The sequence below is a fragment of the Geotrypetes seraphini genome, chromosome 16, assembly GCF_902459505.1.
Source record: "Geotrypetes seraphini chromosome 16, aGeoSer1.1, whole genome shotgun sequence".
NCBI classification, from domain to species: Eukaryota; Metazoa; Chordata; class Amphibia; order Gymnophiona; family Dermophiidae; genus Geotrypetes; species Geotrypetes seraphini.
In genome coordinates, this window is record NC_047099.1 from 4,492,262 (window position 1) to 4,511,771 (window position 19,510).

Below are 19,510 nucleotides of genomic sequence, written 5' to 3' on the forward strand. Positions count from 1 at the left end.
TGTAATATCGCTGTCTGTATACCGCTCTGAACTGTATGTGGTATTGCAGTATATAAAAATAAAATTATTATTATTACTAGTCTTTAAGCCTGTTACATTAATGGGTGCTAGAATAGATGTGTATGTTTGTCTTTCTTTCTGTCTCTCTGTCTCCTTAGCTGCTGTCTGTCTTTCGGTCTCTCTTTCCTTGGCCGCTGTCTGTCTTTTTTTCTTTGTCTCTCTCTCTTTGGCTGCTGTCTGTCTGTCTTTCTGTCTGTCTCTCAGGCCCCCTGTCTGTCTGTAATTCTTTCTGTCTGTGTCTCTCTCTGGCCCCCTGTCTGTTTGTCATTCTTTCTGTCTGTCTCTCTCCCTAGCCCCCTGCCTATCTCTCTCTGGTCCCCCGAGCAAACCAAGATTGCTGCCTGCCTCCCAGCACATCTCTCCCCCCAAAGCAGCCCCTTTTCCCTCTCCCCCTCCACTTCCCTATGCAGCAGTAGCAGCCGGACGCCTTGCAGCACCCGCACCCTGTCCGCTTTGTCCAGGCCGAAGGACACCCTCCTGCCATTGCTCTCGCTGCCGCTCAAACCGACGCTTGTGACGCAAATCGAACACTGCCACGGAGTCACACATCACGCTGTCAGGGATCACGGCGTTGTAAGTGCACATGCGCGATTAGGGTTTTATTATAGAGGCTGCCCAGAAAGATGGCCAGAGAATTGTACTGGCTGAACGCAGATGACTTAATTATTTATCGTACTTTTTGATTAAGATGTTTATATTTTCTAAATAACTTGAGTCTAACTTGAGTTTTAATTCCATCGTTTGTTTTGAATTTTGCTATTGTGGATTGGTGGAATTTTGTTTCAGAGTTGTAATGGGCAACGTTCAGGTTACCCCCCCCCCCCCACCCACCCACCCCCCCAGACACACACACACACCTTCTTTTGTCCTTAGAGTCATAACGGCCTTTCCGTTCAGGTTAAACCCCCCTGTGCCTTTTTTTCTTTTTTTTTACCGTAAGTGTCATTCTAGCCTCTTGCTAGCAATCTTTATATTGACGTGTCTCACTTTTGTATTCTTAAGTCTATCCATCCCTCCCTCTCTCCAGCTTTGTCCTTAATTCCCTCTATACCCCACCCCTCTATCCATCCCTCCTCCACAGCTTCCTCCTTTATTACCCCTAATCCTGTCTCTCCCTTTTCCTCGATCTATTGGGCCTCACTCAAAAAGGAGCTTCCATTTGAGAAAAAAAGGTTAGTTTTTTTTTTATTTATTTAAAGTTTTCACGGGAAATACATAACAATTTGCAATACTCCTTATCAAAGGAGTATTGCAAATTTGCAGAAGAAACCCCAAATCCATAGCATACAGCATCGCTTTCAACATCATAATATATCTTGGTCTTTGTCTTTACCGGAAGCTACTTCTAACTGGGGTTTTCAAAGACATCTGTCGTGGATTTTAAATAAACACAGATTCAGAGGGATTCCACTGTGATTTTTGCCAGCCTCCTAGCCATTTGCATTATTAAACTATTATATATGTAATTTATGTTTACACAAGAGGTACAGTTAACCATTCTAGCTAAGTATGCCATATTTATACTTTCCTAAATAGGTTAACTACACCTAAGTAAACTATATTTACATACATATCCACCCACCCACACTCATTATTTGCCCAGGAAAGATCTCAGACTTTATTTACAGCCTTATTTTACACAGATATACCAATAATTCTCATACTCCTAGTAACATCTGGATCTGGAAAGGCCCGGTTGGCCTCTCGCCCCCCCCTTAATTCCTTACTTTCTGCTAAGCCCCCACCCCCCTTCACCTTCTACGCCCAACCATTAAGATAACACAAATCATAATCAAAACACAGATACTCTCTGTTGGGAAAACCAGGCCACAGCACTGTTTATTGGAAACCAAAATTATGCAAACATTAACAGTTGAATAATGCCTCTCGAGGTACCACAGGTGTGCCATAAAAAAACCCATATTATAGCCCCTTGCCTCCACCTGGGAGTGGCATGGACCTCCATGCCCCATTTCCAGGTCACCCGACCCAATGGCCTTCATTCCCAGAGCTTACTGAGCCCAGTAGCTCAGGATCACCACCACTGCGAAATCCCAAACCCCGTTGCCAATATGTATTCCATCTCACAGCCAAGGGGTAGGAGGGAGGGAAAGCCGCCTCTGAGGAACAGGAAACAGGTCCAGAACCTTGGCGATTCCGACCTTTATTTACTTCCCAGGACCACCCACTTTCATTACCATCCAACTAATCAATTTAAAATTCACATGGCAGGAAGCCTGTCTTCCGCTCATGCCCCCACCTGCACACCTGCCCTTTTTCACGCCTACCACTGCCTCCATCTTATGCCCTCTTCTCCCCCCACCCCGCAAAGACCTTACAGCCGGTCCCGACAAGTGACCAACACGGGCCCTCCAGCCCGTTTAGACAAGCTCTCGGGCTCTCACAAGTGAACATGATTCACTCCACTGCATGAACAGTCCACAGGTTTCTTTTTAATGTTCAGCAACCCTGTGAGCCCTTTAGACATCAATTCTTTCCATCCTGTAGGCCTCAGTCACCCTCTGCTCAGTTGGGTGTTTTAAAACTTTTCAAATGTCCAACAAGTCAGCTTTTTGCTGTAAGTAAACATTAAACCGTAAATCAAATGTATCCCCATGATCATCAAACAAAAGTATGGGATAATGGCAATATTCTTTCCCAATACTTCTTTCATTAATGTTCCTACTGTGTTTTGTTTTTTTTAATCTGAAGGTGAGTTATGAGATAATGCTATATAATACTATAGGCTGGTGCAGGCCTGCAGGCTCCCAGGGGAAGCAAAGCCTTCAGAGGCCCGAGAGAGAATTCCATGAGGACTCTTTCAAGTTCCCCTTGCACGATAGCCGTGGAGGAAAATTTAAGTTTCACCCCCCACCCTTTGCCCCCGGAATGTTCACCTCCCACATCTTTCGCCCCTGGGATGTTTCGCCCCGCCACATTTTGCCCCTGGGTATTTTTTTGCGGAATTCTGTCACCTGTGATTTGAGGGATAGGCCACCCCTGCCACTTCTCATGTCACGTACTACCTCCCACTGGAAGGACCTCCCTTATTCACCCTAACTTTACAAAGAGGGTTAGTGGACTACCCTTACACCCAGGTTGTTTTCTGGTATTGTCTTTCGCTGAGGATTTTCTGGGGACAGAGAGTCTTGGAGAGCTGTAGTGTCTTAAATTCTTAAAATATCCATACTTTTATCCATCCTTCTGGCTTTGAGACAGGTAATGAACAATTTTTTAGAATCCTGAAAAAATCCAGACAGTTGGCAATTCTAACCTCCTGAATTGTGAACTCTGAGACATCCTGAAAAACTCTGGGATATAATGAATGGCTATCCTGGGGGCAAATGTGGAGGGGTGAAACATCCTGGGAGCGAAAAGTGTGGAAGCAAATATTCCGGGGGCAAAATGGGGCTAAAATTTGTGGAGGAGGGGAGGGCAAATTTCCAGATCTCAAAATTTATGAGGGTACACATACTAGAGGCATTTGCAGCATGGTCAACATGAAATTAATTTGGCTAGGTGAAATTTATTCACCATCACCCCCCCCCCCTTTTTTTTTTTTTTCAAAAGCGTGGAAGAGGTTTTTAGCGTTAAATGCTCTACGCTGTTCCGATAGTCATAGAGTTCCTATGAGCGTCGGAGCAGCGCAAAGCATTCAGTGTGCTCCTCTTCTGCGCTTTTGTAAAAGGGGGAGGTATATTTTTTATGTATGAAAGTTTTTTGTAATACATTAAGAGTTCATTAAACTAAAATGTATATATTACTTCTACAGTTATCAATCTGCTTCAGCTGCTTTTAAATCTGGGTTTATTTGTCTTTGTTTTTTTAATTATGAGTACCAAGACTCTTGGGCCTTCTGATTTGTACTCTTCCCTCTTTCTAGTTGTCTCTCCACTTCTCTCTGCTCCTCCACATCCTGTCTCTCCATCTTTCCTTCAATCAGCAGCAGACCCTTGTGATATATTTCCCTCTGCCTTCAGCTCTCAATAATCTAATTTGTCAGTCATACTCCCTTCATATTATCTGACGTTGACTTCTAGGTGATCCCTACTAGAGAATGACACGGGGACAAATTTTTCCCCGTCCCCGCGGAAACTCATTTTCTCGTCCTGGCGAGTTCTTTTCCTGCAAGCTCCGTCCTCATCTGCACAAGCCTCAAACACTTTAAAATCCTAAGTGTTCGAGGCTTGTGTGGTTGAGGCTGAGCTTAGAGGAATGGGGCAGGGACGGGGACAAAACTCACGGGGACAGAAATTGAGTTCCTGAGAGAATGGGGGAAAAAGTGTGCCACTAAAGTCACACTATTCACTTTCTGGATGGTCCATAATTGGAGCAGGCCTCTCGGGCCTGTATTTATTGCATTCGTAACAGAAGCATGCTTGTAATCCAAAGCACTCGTATATCAAAGCAAATTTCCACATAGTAACTTTAACATAAAATCTACTGTACGTACTGCAAGACTTCGCTCGTTTAGAACAGTCACTACACTCCCGCAGCGTATTGAGATTAGGTGGGAACTCGGGGAGACTTTGAGCCAAATGGGATGGAATTGGGCACTGGCAGAATGAGAAGGGGTTCAGGGTCTGTGCAACAGTAAAGGCAAGGCCGGGACGTATTGGTCTAGGGCAGGGGTAAGCAATTCCGGTCCTTGAGAGCCGGAGCCAGGTCAGGTTTTCAGGATTTCCACAATGAATACATATGAAATGGATTTGCACGCACTGCGTCCTTCAGGAGGAGTGTGTGGCGCAGTGGTTGGATTTACAGCCTCAGCACCCTGGGGTTGTGGGTTCAAACCCCGTGCTGCTCCTTGTGACCGTGGGCAAGTCACTTAATCCTCCATAGCCCCAGGTACGTTAGCTAGATTGTGAGCCCACCGGGACAGAGAGGGAAAATGCTTGAGTACCTGATTGTAAAAACCGCTTAGATAACCTTGATAGGCGGTATATAAAATCCTAATAAACTTAAACTTAAACAATCTCATGCATATTTATTGTGGAGATCCTGAAAACCTGACCTGGCTCCAGCTCTCGAGGACCGGAATTGCCTACCCCTGGGCTAGGGTATATTGTGCGTGTACGCTATGTGTGCTTGTATCATGCTTAATTGCTGAGTTCAGCGATGTGACGCGCGTATGTTGTACGTACTGTGATGACGTGGCACTGCGTATTGCAAGACAATGCTCGCTTATCAAGTTAAAATTTTATCAAACGTTTTGTTCGTCTTGCAAACCACGTTACAATCCAAGGTTTTACTGTACTCCTTTCAAAAAATATCATAACAGTTTACAGGTCTTTATCCGCTGACATTTACTATGTTACAATAAAATAATAGAACCACAGATACGGTAACAACACAAAGAAGAAACACTATCCACATAAGGGGAGATGTGGTATGGCATAATGATAAAAATCCATCTTACTTACTTTATTTGAGAATATGCCTCACCAAACAGCTCGAGGTGAATTACAATGTAAAAAAAACAACATATTTTCCAAGGGAGGCAACACAGGGGAAAAAGAAGAATGTGTGTAAAAGCAAATAAAGAAAAACCCCTATTCAAATAAATTAAGTGAAAGCCATACCTTGAGACTAATCTTAAACTTCCTGAATGAGGTCTCTTGCCTAACATCCACAGGAAGCCCTAGAACCTACAACAGAATGGATGGATGGATGGAGAGGATAGGTGGATAGAGAGGGTGGATAGGGACAGATTCTTCAGGCTGAAGGGGACAACAGGTACGAGGGGGCATTCGGAGAAACTGAAGGGAGATAGGTTCAAAACAAATGCAAGGAAGTTTTTTTCACACAAAGGGTCGTGGACACTTGGAATGCGCTACCGGAGGAAGTGATCAGGCAGAGTACGGTACAGGGATTCAAACAGGGATTGGACGGATTTCTGAGGGATAAAGGGATCGTGGGATACTGAGAGAGGTGCTGGGATGTAACACAAGTATAGAAAGCTAACCAGGTAGTAAGTGTGGAGACCCAATCGGGTCGTGCATGTGCGGGACCGGAGGGTTGGGACTTCGATGGGAAGATGGGACTTCAATGGGAAGCCAGGGTGGCAGGGGAGCCCCTTCTGGTGATTCGGACAGGTCGTGACCTGTTTGGGCCGCCGCGGGAGCGGACTGCTGGGCAGGATGGACCTGTGGTCTGACCCGGCGGAGGCACTGCTTATGTTCTTATGTTCTTAATGCCTAGAGCGAACAAGCTGTAACGTAGACATGGCTGAACAAGAGAGCATGGGATTAGGACGAAATGTAGATAGCTTGACATACTTGTATGTAAATCAATAGGTTTGATGGGCTAAAATTACGAGGTTAAACTTAATCCATCCACAAGTGCCGCTGAGAGGGAGCACAGCAGTGAGCCTGGAGTCAGAGGCAAAGGACCAGAGTTCCCACAACAAAATAGGGGTGTCCAAAGTCGCACCAAATGGAACCAAGACTTGGAGCCAGGAGATAAAAATGTACAATCCTTGATTAAATATGTAACAAAATACACACTGGAACCTAGACCCTACATGGGCCGTGTTTCGGCAAAAAGTTGCCTTCCTCAGGGGTCCTATGTCCGTGTGAGAACGGCTTAAGGCACTGTAAAAAATATGGATGATAGTCCAACCGCCAAGCCAGCTTTTTCAGAAAGACTTTTCCTCGGCTTGGCAGTCGAACTATCATCCATATTTTTTTACAGTACCTTATGCCGTCCTCACAAGGACATAGGACCCCTGAGGAAGGCAACTTTTTGCCGAAACACGGGCCATGTAGGGTCTAGGTTCCAGTGTGTATTTTGTTGCATATTTAATCAAGGATTGTACATTTTTATCTCCTGGCTCCAAATCGTGGTTCCATTTTGTGTCTTTAAACTTAATCCATGCCAGAATTCGGCTTCTTGGTGAACCATATTTGCAGGATGTCTCTGAAGTCAGTTCTGTTCCTCCATTGACCTCTTGGTGGTCCGTAGTCAGTGTGTCCCTGAGGTCACTAGGATTACATTATTGACCTCCTTGCAAGTCTGTATTCATACTATGTTTGATCTGAGTATCCTAGAAGCCATTTCCCACATGAGGTTAGACTTCTACAACTGGCAGCCGGATATATCATTGGCAGTGTGGACTGAAATAACTGGACAGACTGGATGGGTCAAATGGTTTTGATATGCTGTCATATACTATGTTACTATGTATATGTGTCTCTGAGGTCAGTATTAATAGGCCTTACTTGTATGTGTGTGGTCAGTATTATACCGTTGACTTCTCTGACAATCTATTCTTTGTGAGTGTGTGTGTGTCTCTCTCTTTCTCTCTCTCTCTTTCTTTCTCTCTCTTTCTGTCTCTCTCTCTCTCTCTCAGGTCAGTATTCACTGTGTTATCCTCCTCAGGAATTTGTATTTTTGCTTCTGGGTGGGATCAGCATATGTGTATATAAAGGGAAGTTGCCTGTTTCACTTTGACTCCCCGTTCAATCCCCCACCCCACACCATTTTCCTGTATCCCCTGAGTCACCCCTGAGAGAGCAGTGGGTGTGCACTGATGCGCCTGTTTGCATGAGTGAATGCACTGATCCTGCTTTCTGTCCATGACTCACCCCCTCCCATCCTCAGGCTCTTATACCATACATTCCTCTCGTGTCTTTTCCCGATGCTGCAACACTTTGTGTGGAAGATGAGTGAGTGTGTGTGTGTGTCTTTGGGAGGGGTGCTAGCTGCCATGCCTCTCTGAGAAGGGGAGGGAAGAGAGGGCTTAGGTCCTTCCCCTTTTCAAAAGACTTCCCAGTGCAGTCTTAAAACCCAGTCTTCAGCGATCTGTCAAACTTCCAGCACCCAAAAATTCCAGCCATTCTTTTCCTTTCCCCAGTACCGTCAAGAGAGAAGCTGTTCGGACCCAGGGACTGGTAAGTATACTGGGTTTTATACCTCTTTACATTCCTGTGATCTTATAACATGTATACACCAGAGGACACGTAACATAGCAGGACATGCCATATACACATATGTCACATTTCATCTTTAACTTTACTAGTGGAATATATTGTCTTTCATCGTCTGGCATTGCGGGGTTTGATGTAACCACACTTTATTCTGAGGCTTTATCATCACTTTTTACTTGGATAGAAAAAGTCAGCCGTAAGTGAACTTTTAACTGCTCAGATAGGCATGAGTTTGGCTGTGTAGAAGAAACAAGGTGTTCAGGAAGTGGGGATCATTTTGAAGGCTCATGTGGAAAGGATGAGCATCTCGCAGAAGTGGATGTGTCCTAAGCTCAGTACGGATTCTCTTGAATTCTCTGTACAGCGCTGCATACGGCTGGTAACGTTATAGAAATAATTAATAGTAGTAGCAGTAATTGAACCGCTCTTTTAATAAATGTGGAAACAAATAAAACCAGATGACAAACCGATACTGAAAGTGTCTTGTGCTTGGAAACTGGCTTGGAGTTTCCCTGTGTGTAATATTTATTTGTTTATTGGTATTTATCAACTGCCTTTATGAAGAGATTAATGTAGGATATCATAAAATCTTGGCATAGCGTGAATATACCATGGAGCGTGGCGTATCTATGGTACCCACCATAACATATGGGATGTACCAAACAACGCCGCATAATATCTATCTTAGAATGTGAGCTCCAAGGGGTAGAGGACTTCTAACTCATATATGCCTAAAGCACCGTATACATCTTGTGGCACCATATAAATAATATTTATTTCCAGTTTTATAGTCATGTTTTCCAACTACAAAGTGCTTCACGTTTATCCATATTAAAAAAGACCAGCAAATAAGAATAAAGATGTCAGACTCAACAAAAAAGGTTCAAAGAAGAGCAACCAAGATGATAACAGGGATGGAACTGCTCTCGTATGAGGAAAGACTAAAAAGGTTAGGGCTCTTCAGCTTAGAAAAGAGAAAGCTGAGGGGAGATACGATTGAAGTAGATTTTTCACTTTGTCAATTCGATGAAGTTACAGGGAAATACTTTTAAAACCAATAGGAGGAAATATTTTTTCACTCAGAGAAAAGTTAAGCTCTGGAGCGCGTTGCCAGAGGTTGCGGTATGAGTGGTTAGCGTAGCTGGGTTTAAGAAAGGTTTGGACAAGTTCCTGGAGGAAAAGTCCATAGTCTGTTATTGAGAAAGACATGGGAGAAGCCACTGCTTGCCCTGGATCAGTGGCTGCTACTATTTGGATTTATACCAGGTACTAGTGACCTGCACTGGCCACCGTGAAAATGGGTGCCACCAGTGGTATGGACTAGAGAATGACACGGGGACAAATTTTTCCCCGTCTCCGCGGGAACTAATTTTCCAGTTCCGTCCCCGCAAGTTCATTTCCTGTCCCTGCCCCATTCCTGTAAGCTCTGCCTTAACCACACAAGCCTGGGACACTTATGATTTTAAAGTGTTTAAGGCTTGTTCAGGTGGGGACGGAGCTTTCAGGAATGGGGCAGGGACAGGAAAAGAACTCGTGGGGACGGAACGGGAAAATGAGTTCCCGCGGGGACGGGGAAAAATTTGCCCCCGTGTCATTTTCTAGTATGGACCATTGGTCTGACCCAGTAAGGCTATTCTTATGTTCTTGTGTCCTATATTACAATGGGGATCTAATCTTACCAATAATACTGTCGATTACAACTGCTGTTGGTGCTGCAAATCCTGCTTGCGAAAGGGAAAGAGGAAAGAGAGCAGAAAGGGAAGAAAGAGAAACAATGGAGTCTGAGAAGAATGACTGAGAAGGACAATGAAACTGATGAGAGAGGAAGGAGAGAAGGAAAGAAAAAAGAAGATTGGAGTCAAAGAAGAATAAAGGAAAGGGATGATATCATAGGGGAAATAAAGAAGAACAACAATTGAATTCACAGGAGAAGGACGATGAAGTCTGGGAGAGAGGGTGGTGAAGGATGAGGAAATCAGAGGAGGGCCCCAGAATCTGGCCTACACTATCCCTATACTCATGTCACGTTCCATCCTATTATCTTTTTCCTCATTATGACTCGTTCTCTATAATCTAATTACTAATATAATAACTGATCCCAATCTTATTGTAAGTCGCAAAGAGTCATTGTTGGAAATTTGGGATATAAGAAACTCTCCAAACTTGACTACTGTAATGCCATTTACGTATGCCTAACAAAAAAAAAGTCTTCAAAGACTCCAGCTTATCCAGAATACTGCAGCCAAGTTGATCTTTGCAAAACACAAATCTGACCATGTCTCCCCACTCCTGTCCAATCTTCACTGGCTCCCAGTGATTTCCAGAATCCATTTCAAATGCTCCTGCCTGGCTTTTAAGATCATTCACGGCATCCTTCCTCCCCTAATTCCACTATCCTTTAACTCCTCGAGTCCTGACTCCACCAGACCCGCACAAAGATATAAACTATCCTTCCCCTCTCTATGCGGTATTCTCTATGCAGGTAAACTGGGAAAATCTCTTCTCTTCAAAATCACAGGTCTCTGGAACGACCTTACTATCCCGTTGCGGAACCTGGGCTCTCTCCAACTATTCCGCTAGCAACTGAAAACTTGGCTCTTCTCTAACATGTAATTCTATTTTCCCCCTTACTCTTCCATTCTATATATAAGCTCATGTAAACCTTTTCCTTTCTCTTCTTATATTTTAAGTTCTTGTAAACCGTGCCGAGCTCCACTTCCGTGGAGAGGATGTGGTATATAAACTTAAGGTTTAGTTTAGTATGGTATGAAAGGAGAGAAATGATGGATTCAGGGAAGGTTGAAGAGGGACAATGGACAGGGAGAGAAGAGAGGCAGTGGAATGAGAGGAATGATGGAATTGGTGATGAAGGAGAACTGAACTCAGAGAAGGAGGATGGAGAAGGTTGATGACATCAGGACAGAAGGATGATGGAAATGGATGATGTATTAAGGGAGGCCAGAAGAACAGTGATAGAGTCAGGGAAGTAGGAACATGAGGGAAGGAGGCAAGGAATGATGAGGTCAAGGAGGAAATGATGGAGTCAATATTTGTCATTGTCCTTTTTTCTCATGAGGAAGTCTATGATTAGATATTTATTATCAGCAAGCCATTCTTCTCTGCTTTTTATTGGTCTAACGTTGGTTGCTAACGTGACACCGAAGGATAATCATTTCCAAGACATGAATATTTTTACCGGCAGCAAACCAAAGGTATTTCTGGGGATAGGACTGGAGAGAAACTTGCTTTTTTATGCACATAATTTTTCATTTTCAACATTATATACGCACATTTTCCTTGTTGGGAAATAAAAGGCTTTTGCACAGAATTAGAGATTTATTTTTATAGATCATTAATGCAGTGGACAAACATGACTTATTTATTTATTGGGATTTAGCAACCTGTATAAAATTTACAAAAAATAAAACAAAGAGCAAACTATGACAAATCCATTGGTCCAATCCCAGGACCCCACAGATTTTGCTACTCTGGCCGCTGTTTTTCCTGTTCATTCTCTGGAGGGGAAGCCTTTGATTTTCTCTTTGCTCTTTGGGAAATGTGGATCTGCCTCTAACTGGGTTCAAGACCCCACAGATTTTGCTGCTCCTGCTGCTGTTTCTCCTCTTTCCCCAATACTAGACACAGTTTTTCCTGATCATTCATTGTGGGAAGTCACTTCCCTCTGCCTTTGGATTTTACTAATTCCAGGAAGAAATATGTTTTTGCTTCTAGTTCTGCATTCAGAGTGTGGTATGTCTCTAATTCCTTATTTATTCCTGCTCATTACCACTGGCAGACTGATTTCTACTGTGCAACCTCCACCAGTGGGTGTGTATGATAGAGCTCGGCACGGTTTACAGGTAAATTCAATAAATGAGGGAAGGACATAATAAGAAATTAGAGGTTATTAAGAGGATAGCTAGATAGCTTTGCGTTTTGGAGAAAAGCCAGGTTTTCAGATGCTTTCGGAATAATTGGAATGAGCCTAGGTTCAGCAGCGGGGCAGGGAGGTTATTCCAAATCTCAGTGAATTTGAAGAAAAGGGATTTCCCTAATTTACCTACATACATGACACCTTTTAACAAGGGGAAAGATAGTTTGAGTTTGTGGGCGGATCTGGTAGTGTCAGGTCTCAAAGAATTCCAGGATAGTGGAATTAGGAGAGGAAGAATGCCATGTAGGATCTTGAAAATTAGGCAGGTACATTTAAAGTGAATCCTAGAAATCACCGGAAGCCAGTGAAATTTTGACAGAAACGGGGAAACATGGTCAAATTTGCTTTTTGCGAAGATCAACTAGCCTCAGTGTTCTGGATCCGCTGAAGTCTTTGAAGATGGAATGCGACCCAATGTGAATACTTCATCCCGATCACCCAAAGGCATCAGATTCTTTCCGCACGTTGCTGCGTTCCACTTTGTTCTCCCTATTGAGAAACACCGTGGACCGCCGAGGAAGACGCTTTCATCGAAACACGGACTGTGTTCGGTCCACGTTTCCCTAGGACAGGGGTAGGCAATTCCGGTCCTCGAGAGCCGTATTCCAGTTGGGTTTTCAGGATTTCCCCAATGAATATGCATTGAAAGCAGTGCATGCAAATAGATCTCATGCATATTCATTGGGGAAATCCTGAAAACCCGACTGGACTACGGCTCTCGAGGACCGGAGTTCCCTACCCCTGCCCTAAGATATGGAGTGAGAATTGCGCTTAGTGCCAGTCTCATACGGTGCCCATTTTGAGTGTCATTTACTGAAAATGTTTTTTATTTAAAATACAAAACGTTGATGAAAATGATAAAAGGGATGGGTTGAGTTCCCTCTGAGGAGAGGCTAAAGCAGCTAGGGCTCTTTAGTTTGGAGGAGACACAGCTCAGGGGTGATATGATAGAGGTCTATAAAATACCGAGTGGAGTGGAAACGGTAGATGTGAATCGCTTGTTCACTCTTTCCAAAATTAGTAGGACTACAGGGCATGCGACGAAGCTACTAAGTAGTAGATTTAAAACAAACTGGAGAAAATATTTCTTCACACAATGCGTAACTAAACTCTGGAATTAGTTGCCAAAGAATGTGTGAAATCAATTAGCTTTGCGGGGTTGAAAAAAGGTTTTGATAATTTCCTAAAAGAGAAGTCCATGGGCCCTTATTGAGGTGGCTTGGGAAAATCCACTGCTTATTCCTAGGATAAGCAGCATAAAATCTGTTTTCCTACCTGGGATCTAGCTAAGAACTTGGGACCTGGGTTGGCCACTGTTGGAAACAGGATACTGCTTGATGGACCTTTGGTCTGTCCCAGTAGGTCAATTCTTATGTATATTGGTATTAGACCCCCCTAATATGTGTCAAGTAAGGACAAAAACTTGTATCGTAATGCTTGAACTGTTATCATGGCAATTCGTAACCTGTTAACTGTATATTATGTATGTTTAACCTGTAACCCGTTCTGACCTCCTTGGGACGAACGGAACAGAAAGCTAAATAAATGCAAGCAGAACCCAAAGCCTAGACTCTTATGACCTCAGGTAATGTAAAATTTATAGAATCTGATCTGCGCCTCTCAGTCCCAGACACTGAAGCACACAGTAGGAGATAGAGGCCCAAGATTATTGCAAAATACCCCCCCTGCTCCCCATCCACCTAATCTCCTCTTTTGATTTTCTCTCCTTCCAGCCGAGATGTCTAACAGCATGGAAATGACAACGGACGTGGGCCGCTGGCCTTCCGCCTCCCCCCACACGTCACGCCAGCCCAGCCGCATGACATCATGTGCGCCTCCGCCTCCTCCCAGGAAGAAATCGTGGTTTGAGCGCTGCTGTGCCTGCTGCAGCAGTTCTCGCATGGACGAGGACGTGGAGGTGTGGAGAAGCAACGTGCCTGAAGACCGGACCATAGACAGAGCAGACATTGAGCCCACTGTCGACGTGAATGGTAGGCCAGGCGTTCCCCAGCGTTCCCCAGGCATTATAGAGACAGATTGTAACTAGCTGCCTAACCCTTCTCATTTTTCCCTTGTACTGCAGATCGGATGCTTGTGGTGACCTGCGTCGACCTGCTCAAAGAAAGGATGGGGGAGAACAGGAAAGCTCATCACACCCACGAATTTGAGTATGACGATCTCATCGTACGGCGGGGAAAGCCTTTTGAGATCTGCCTGACCTTCAGTCGCCCCTTTAAATCAAAGGAAGACAAGGTTATCCTACAACTGCACATCGGTGAGTGACGTCGACTGGATGGGGGAGGGGGGACTGAGAAAGATACCCTGTGTTGGCACTCCAAATGCTGACCGCTGACCTGAATGTACCCCGACATTGCTCCTCCACCACTTCTTTTTTTTCAATTCTTTATTTGTATTTTAACATCTGACATCATGACAAGTCAAACAGGAAAAAATATCGTGTAGATGAAATACAAAGACCCAAATTCTTTATAAGAAATCTCCTCAATACAAGATATAGTTAGTCCACTATAACTGGGGGCGTAGCTTAAATATAACTGAAATTAAACATAGGAAACAAAAAATGTAGGCCTGACTGCTCTAAGCAAGTCACAAATATCCTTGAGCTATCTTAGAAACAGCAAAATTCACGTAGTAGAAGTTAATTGCTCTGTAGCTGAAACAAATTTAGACAGCTGTTACGATTCAAAGAAAACATATCTATCATTCTTATAAGTTATCACACACTTGCAGGGGTATCTTAGCACAAAAGTTGCCCCCAACTGAACTGCCCGGGGTCTCAATATAAGAAATTGCTTCCTTCTCTTCTGGGTGGATCGAGAAACATCTGGATACATTCTTATAGTGTTCATCGGGAAAGGTATGTCCTCCACCATTTCATACAACTCCCCCCATACACACACACACACACACAAATCCAGCCACCCACCACGTTCTGCAGCCTGAACTCTCGGTTTGGTGGAAAGATTCCATGCCCTCTGGTACCAGGTTGTTCGAAAGACTCCTCCCTGCCTGTTCTCCCCTGGCAAACGGTGTCTTTGATCTGCGTATGCCCACCCTCTAATTTTCCTGAGCTGGAATGTGTCTACGCCTGCCTCCTGCGGTTCCTGCTCCATGTCCTGGCCCAATTGTGGTTGTTTAATTTCCTGAATTTTTACAGCTGTGCGATCCCAGTAGTTTCATTCTCTTCCCAGCTGTGACCTCTACGTGGCTTCTCCGTTCTTAGCCACCTGCTCCTGGCATGTACACCACCCTGGGCCCATCCTAAAGTCTGTCATTCTTTCCTCTTCTCTTCTTCTTGCCTCTTCTGGTGCCCCAGTTTGTCTTTCTTCTGTCTTTTTAAACTCAGTTGTATCTTTGTAATTAAAATACTGTATATTGCAGTTAAAAGTCTGTTCTCGTACATACATTCATGATTCATTCTGCCTTGTGCTGCTTTCGACACCCCCATCCCATACCTCACACATAAACCAAGCAAACCCTTTCTGTGAGATGCCCCATTCTATCAAAGTCTCTTATACCTGAGATACCACAGTATTTATTATTTATTTCAACATGTATACAAGGCCTAAAATCCTAGGCGGTTTACAAACAACATACAAAATCATTAAAAACATTTCATAACTCACAGAACCTTCCCCTTGCCCTTGAAACCCCTCCAGTAGGACACCCCAAACTATCAGCACCCTTCCTGTGAGATTCCTCTCATCCTGAAACACCCCAAGCTCTCAGTAGCTGTCTTGGCCTTGGCTGCTTGGAAGGTGGCCAGAGTCACTTGGGTAGAAAGCAGGATACACCCTGAGAGGGAGAGAACCTCAGCCTAAAGCCTCTCTCATAGGTTGACACAAAGACGTTTTGTAAAAACTTATGTTCCTTTAGATTACATCAGCAGTAGGGAATGACACGGGGACGAATTTTTTCCCGTCCTGTCGAGTTCTCTTCCTGTTCCTGCTCTATCCTCATCTGCATAAGCCTCAAACACTGCGGTTAAGGCAGAGCTTACAGGAATGGGGGAGGGACAGAGACAGCGACAAAACTCACGGGGACGTGGAAAAAATTGTCCCTGTGTCATTTTCTAATCAGCAGTTCTTATCATCCATTCTTTCTATCTGACAGTCTGTTGGTAATTTTATGCAGTTCTTCCTTCCTGTCTTTCTCCATGTGCTGCTGTGTGACTATGGAGCAATCACTTTATCTTTCTATGCCCCAGTTTTCACCCTGACTCTATTAGTTCTACTATTTATCATTTCTATAGCGCCGAAAGGCGTACACAGCACTGTACATTTAACATTTGACAGACGGACCCTGCTCAGAAGAGCTTACACTCTGTCACTGACTTTCTCTGTGATTCCTAGTGAAGCACCTTATCTCCTTGTGACACAGTTCTAATCCTCCACTAACTCTAGAGGAGTCGTTTTAGCTTCCTGTCCCTCAGTTCTGATTCCCAGCTCTGTCAACGATTTTGTGTGTAAATCCGGAGAAGTCACTTTAACTCCCTGTGACTCGGTTTTAAACCCTGGGTCTGTCACTGATTCTTTCTGTGTGACCCAGGGGGAGTCACTTTCTCCCTAAGCCTCAGTTCTAGCTGTGCGGGATTTGCACATTGAACGCCTGTGACTGTTTTATGGTCTAGTGTGAAATGGTGTGGTGGCCATGTTAATCCACTTTCCAAGGTAGTATAAAGAAATAAAACAAAGGAAATAAGGTGATACTTTTTTTATTGGACTAACTCAGTGGTCTATTGTCACACACTGCTGGTAATAGATTGATTGCACGGCTTTTCAAAACCCAGCACTTTGTCCGGGTTTTGAAAACCAGGCAGTGGGAGGCAGGATTGGAGGCTGGACCAGGACAGGCTTGGGGGCGGGATTGGGGTGTGACAAGCCGGGGATGGGTGGAACTTGGCGGGCCTGGGGATGGGACTAGGGGTCCGGATTTTCCAGCCGGAAAATCTGGTAACCCTAGTTGCAGGTCTTTCCCTATCAGCTGAGGGTTTGAAGACTAGGCCTCACAGTGAGTTTGCAAACATGGTGGGTTTTGAAGTTGGCTGGTGAGTTTGTGGCAGTGGAGGTGCTGGAAGCTGAGCGTCTGTGTATTACAGAGAGCTGGTGGAAGCAGTAGGATAAAAGTTGGGTGGCTGAATGAATGAATGAATTTGTGGCAGAGGTGGGATTGGAAGCCAAGTCTCTGAGTGCCAAAGAGAAAATGGACGCTGAGTCTCCTCCAGCATTCATTAATCTTTATTTGAACATCACACTCTCTCTTTTTTTCTCCTTTACTTCCGCCTTCTCAGGAAATGCCCCACAGGTGTCAAAGGAGACCCTGGTGATCGTTCCGATGGTGAAAGAGTTTGATCAAGGCAAGTGGGGTGCGCAGTTGAAAGAAGTTAAAGGAAACACTTTGTTCATGTGGGTGAACACCTCAGCAAGAGCCATTATTGGCAGATACCAGTTGACGGTGAAAACAGAGTCACTAGGAGGTCCCTTCGTGATGCAACGGGATCCGAAGAACGATATTTACATCCTCTTCAACCCCTGGTGTCGATGTGAGTATCAGCCCCCTGGTTCCAGCTCTGAAGATAGGGAATGGAAAAAACAGAATCCCAATGCACAGGGTGTAATAACGGCAGAGTACGTGATATTGTTTTATCGGACTGAGCAGCTGTGTGTGGATCTTGGTCCCTGCTGGTCTGGTTACCTTCTGCTCCTTCCTGTGCTGACTCTTGTCTAAATAAGATAACCCCCTCCCTTCACCCCACTGAATATCAGCAGTTATCCTGTTTCCTTGCCAGGGGTGGAGACCCAGATTGACCCCTCTCTCATCTCACTTCTAGGGGGGGGGGGGTCAGGCCCTTGCAGAGCAGACACAGCATCCTGCCCTTCTGAGTCAGTTTTCTTTGATGTGATCCCATATTTTTTATATCTGCTGGGCCAAAGATCGAAACAGAATATTGAACATTGTTACAATATATTTTAGTGCTGTCAACACCATGTTGTAAGACACCCTGGACGTTCAAGAAGGTGTGGTATTAGCAAAATTGCAATAATGATGATAAAGATGTTGGGGTGGGGAGAACTGCGATGTTGGAAAGGTTTTCCTCCACCAGGCCCAAAATGACTTGGTGAATAAATCTCTGCCTCTTCCCCTATCTGATTTATTAGCAAAGGCCATAACTCTGTGATAGGATTAGACCAGCCTCTGGTGCTCCGTCTGCCTCTCACTCACTCCCTTTCTTTGAGCTTACTGAGAAGTGATTACTAATGGCATGCTTTTTCCTGCAGTGGATGATGTCTTTATGGATAATGAGGCCTGGAGGAGTGAATATGTGATGAACGAGACAGGCAGGTTGTACTACGGAACGGAACAACAGATTGGAGAACGGTCTTGGAACTTTGGACAGGTGAGAGGTGGCTGCCGGACAGACGGTGTGTACTGAGATATTTCCTTCCAGAGACACTATTTGTGCTTCCCTTCTGCCGGGGGTTTTGTACAGAACAATGTTACAAAGCCATCTGCTGGAACGCACCTTCCAGTGAGACTATTTCTACTCTCTTCTCCTCAAAAAAGACGTTACCTGAGTATTTCCAGAGAAAGACCCTTTCAGTAACACTGCCCGAGTTCCCTTCCTTCCAAAGGAACATTATCTGCAGAAATACACCACTTCTGAGATACCCTCCATTACCCCTTGCTGTAGGAGTCTTCCTCTCACAGAAAAATATTATTCAAATAACTGTAATATTATGTATGTCTTCTGAAAACCACCTAGGTTTAGGTGGTGTATACATTTTTAAATAAATCAATATACCCCTCCTGCTCACCAAGGAACAATGCCTAAGTATTTGCTAGGATACACCCCTTCCCCTCACAGAGAAACATTGCCCAAGTATCTGCTGGGGTACATCCCTTCCGCTCACAGAAATATGATAATGTGTCATCTCTGATAAGGAGTTTACATTGGCTTCCTTTTCGATTGAGAGTTCAGTTTAAATGTGCATGCATTGTTTTTTTAAATCTTTCATGGTATCTTTGATTCGCTGAGCCCTCTAGCTTTAAATTCTTCAAGATCTTCAAGAGGTAGAACTATCCATATATTTAAACTTTCTTTTCCTACTGTAAAAGGTGCCAGATCTATCAGTAAAATTGTTCATTCCTTCCTTTACCTATTAACAGCAATTTGGAACAACCTACCTTCTCAAATAAGATCTTGTCTGTCCCCTCAAGTTTTTCAAAAAATTCTGGAAAACTGCTCTGTTTCAGCGTTATCTAGCAGATAAGTTTCCATGAGGTCCAGTCTTTCTTTTAACTACAACTATTGTTAACCAAGTCGAGCCTTGTGTCTCAGGGTTGACTCGGTATATAAATCCAAGATTAGATTAGAACAACATTACTCTAGTCTCTGCTAGGATACAACTCCTCCTCCCAGTGAAACATTACCAAAGTATCTGCTGAGATACTTCCCTCCCGCTCACAGAAGAACATTACCTGACTACTCACCCTACTCCTTCTCTCTTCCCAGTTTGATCGAGGAGTCTTAGATGCCTGCCTGTATGTTCTGGATCGAGGGGGAATG

The 19,510-nt window shown here is 44.2% G+C and overlaps 1 protein-coding gene across 1 annotated transcript in view; it reads left to right on the forward strand.

Annotated features, from left to right (window-relative positions):
• The first annotated feature begins 7,643 nt into the window (after positions 1-7,643).
• TGM1 (transglutaminase 1) overlaps positions 7,644-19,510 on the forward strand; it is a 35,582-nt gene continuing 23,715 nt past the window's right edge. Inside the window, exons 1-6 of the mRNA XM_033925677.1 lie at positions 7,644-7,952; positions 13,656-13,913; positions 14,006-14,197; positions 17,234-17,485; positions 18,222-18,340; positions 19,457-19,510. The exon at positions 19,457-19,510 is cut by the window's right edge and continues 54 nt beyond it. Coding sequence (XP_033781568.1) covers positions 13,661-13,913; positions 14,006-14,197; positions 17,234-17,485; positions 18,222-18,340; positions 19,457-19,510 — 870 coding nt within the window. The 5' untranslated portion in view covers positions 7,644-7,952; positions 13,656-13,660. The remainder of the gene's footprint in view (positions 7,953-13,655; positions 13,914-14,005; positions 14,198-17,233; positions 17,486-18,221; positions 18,341-19,456) is intronic.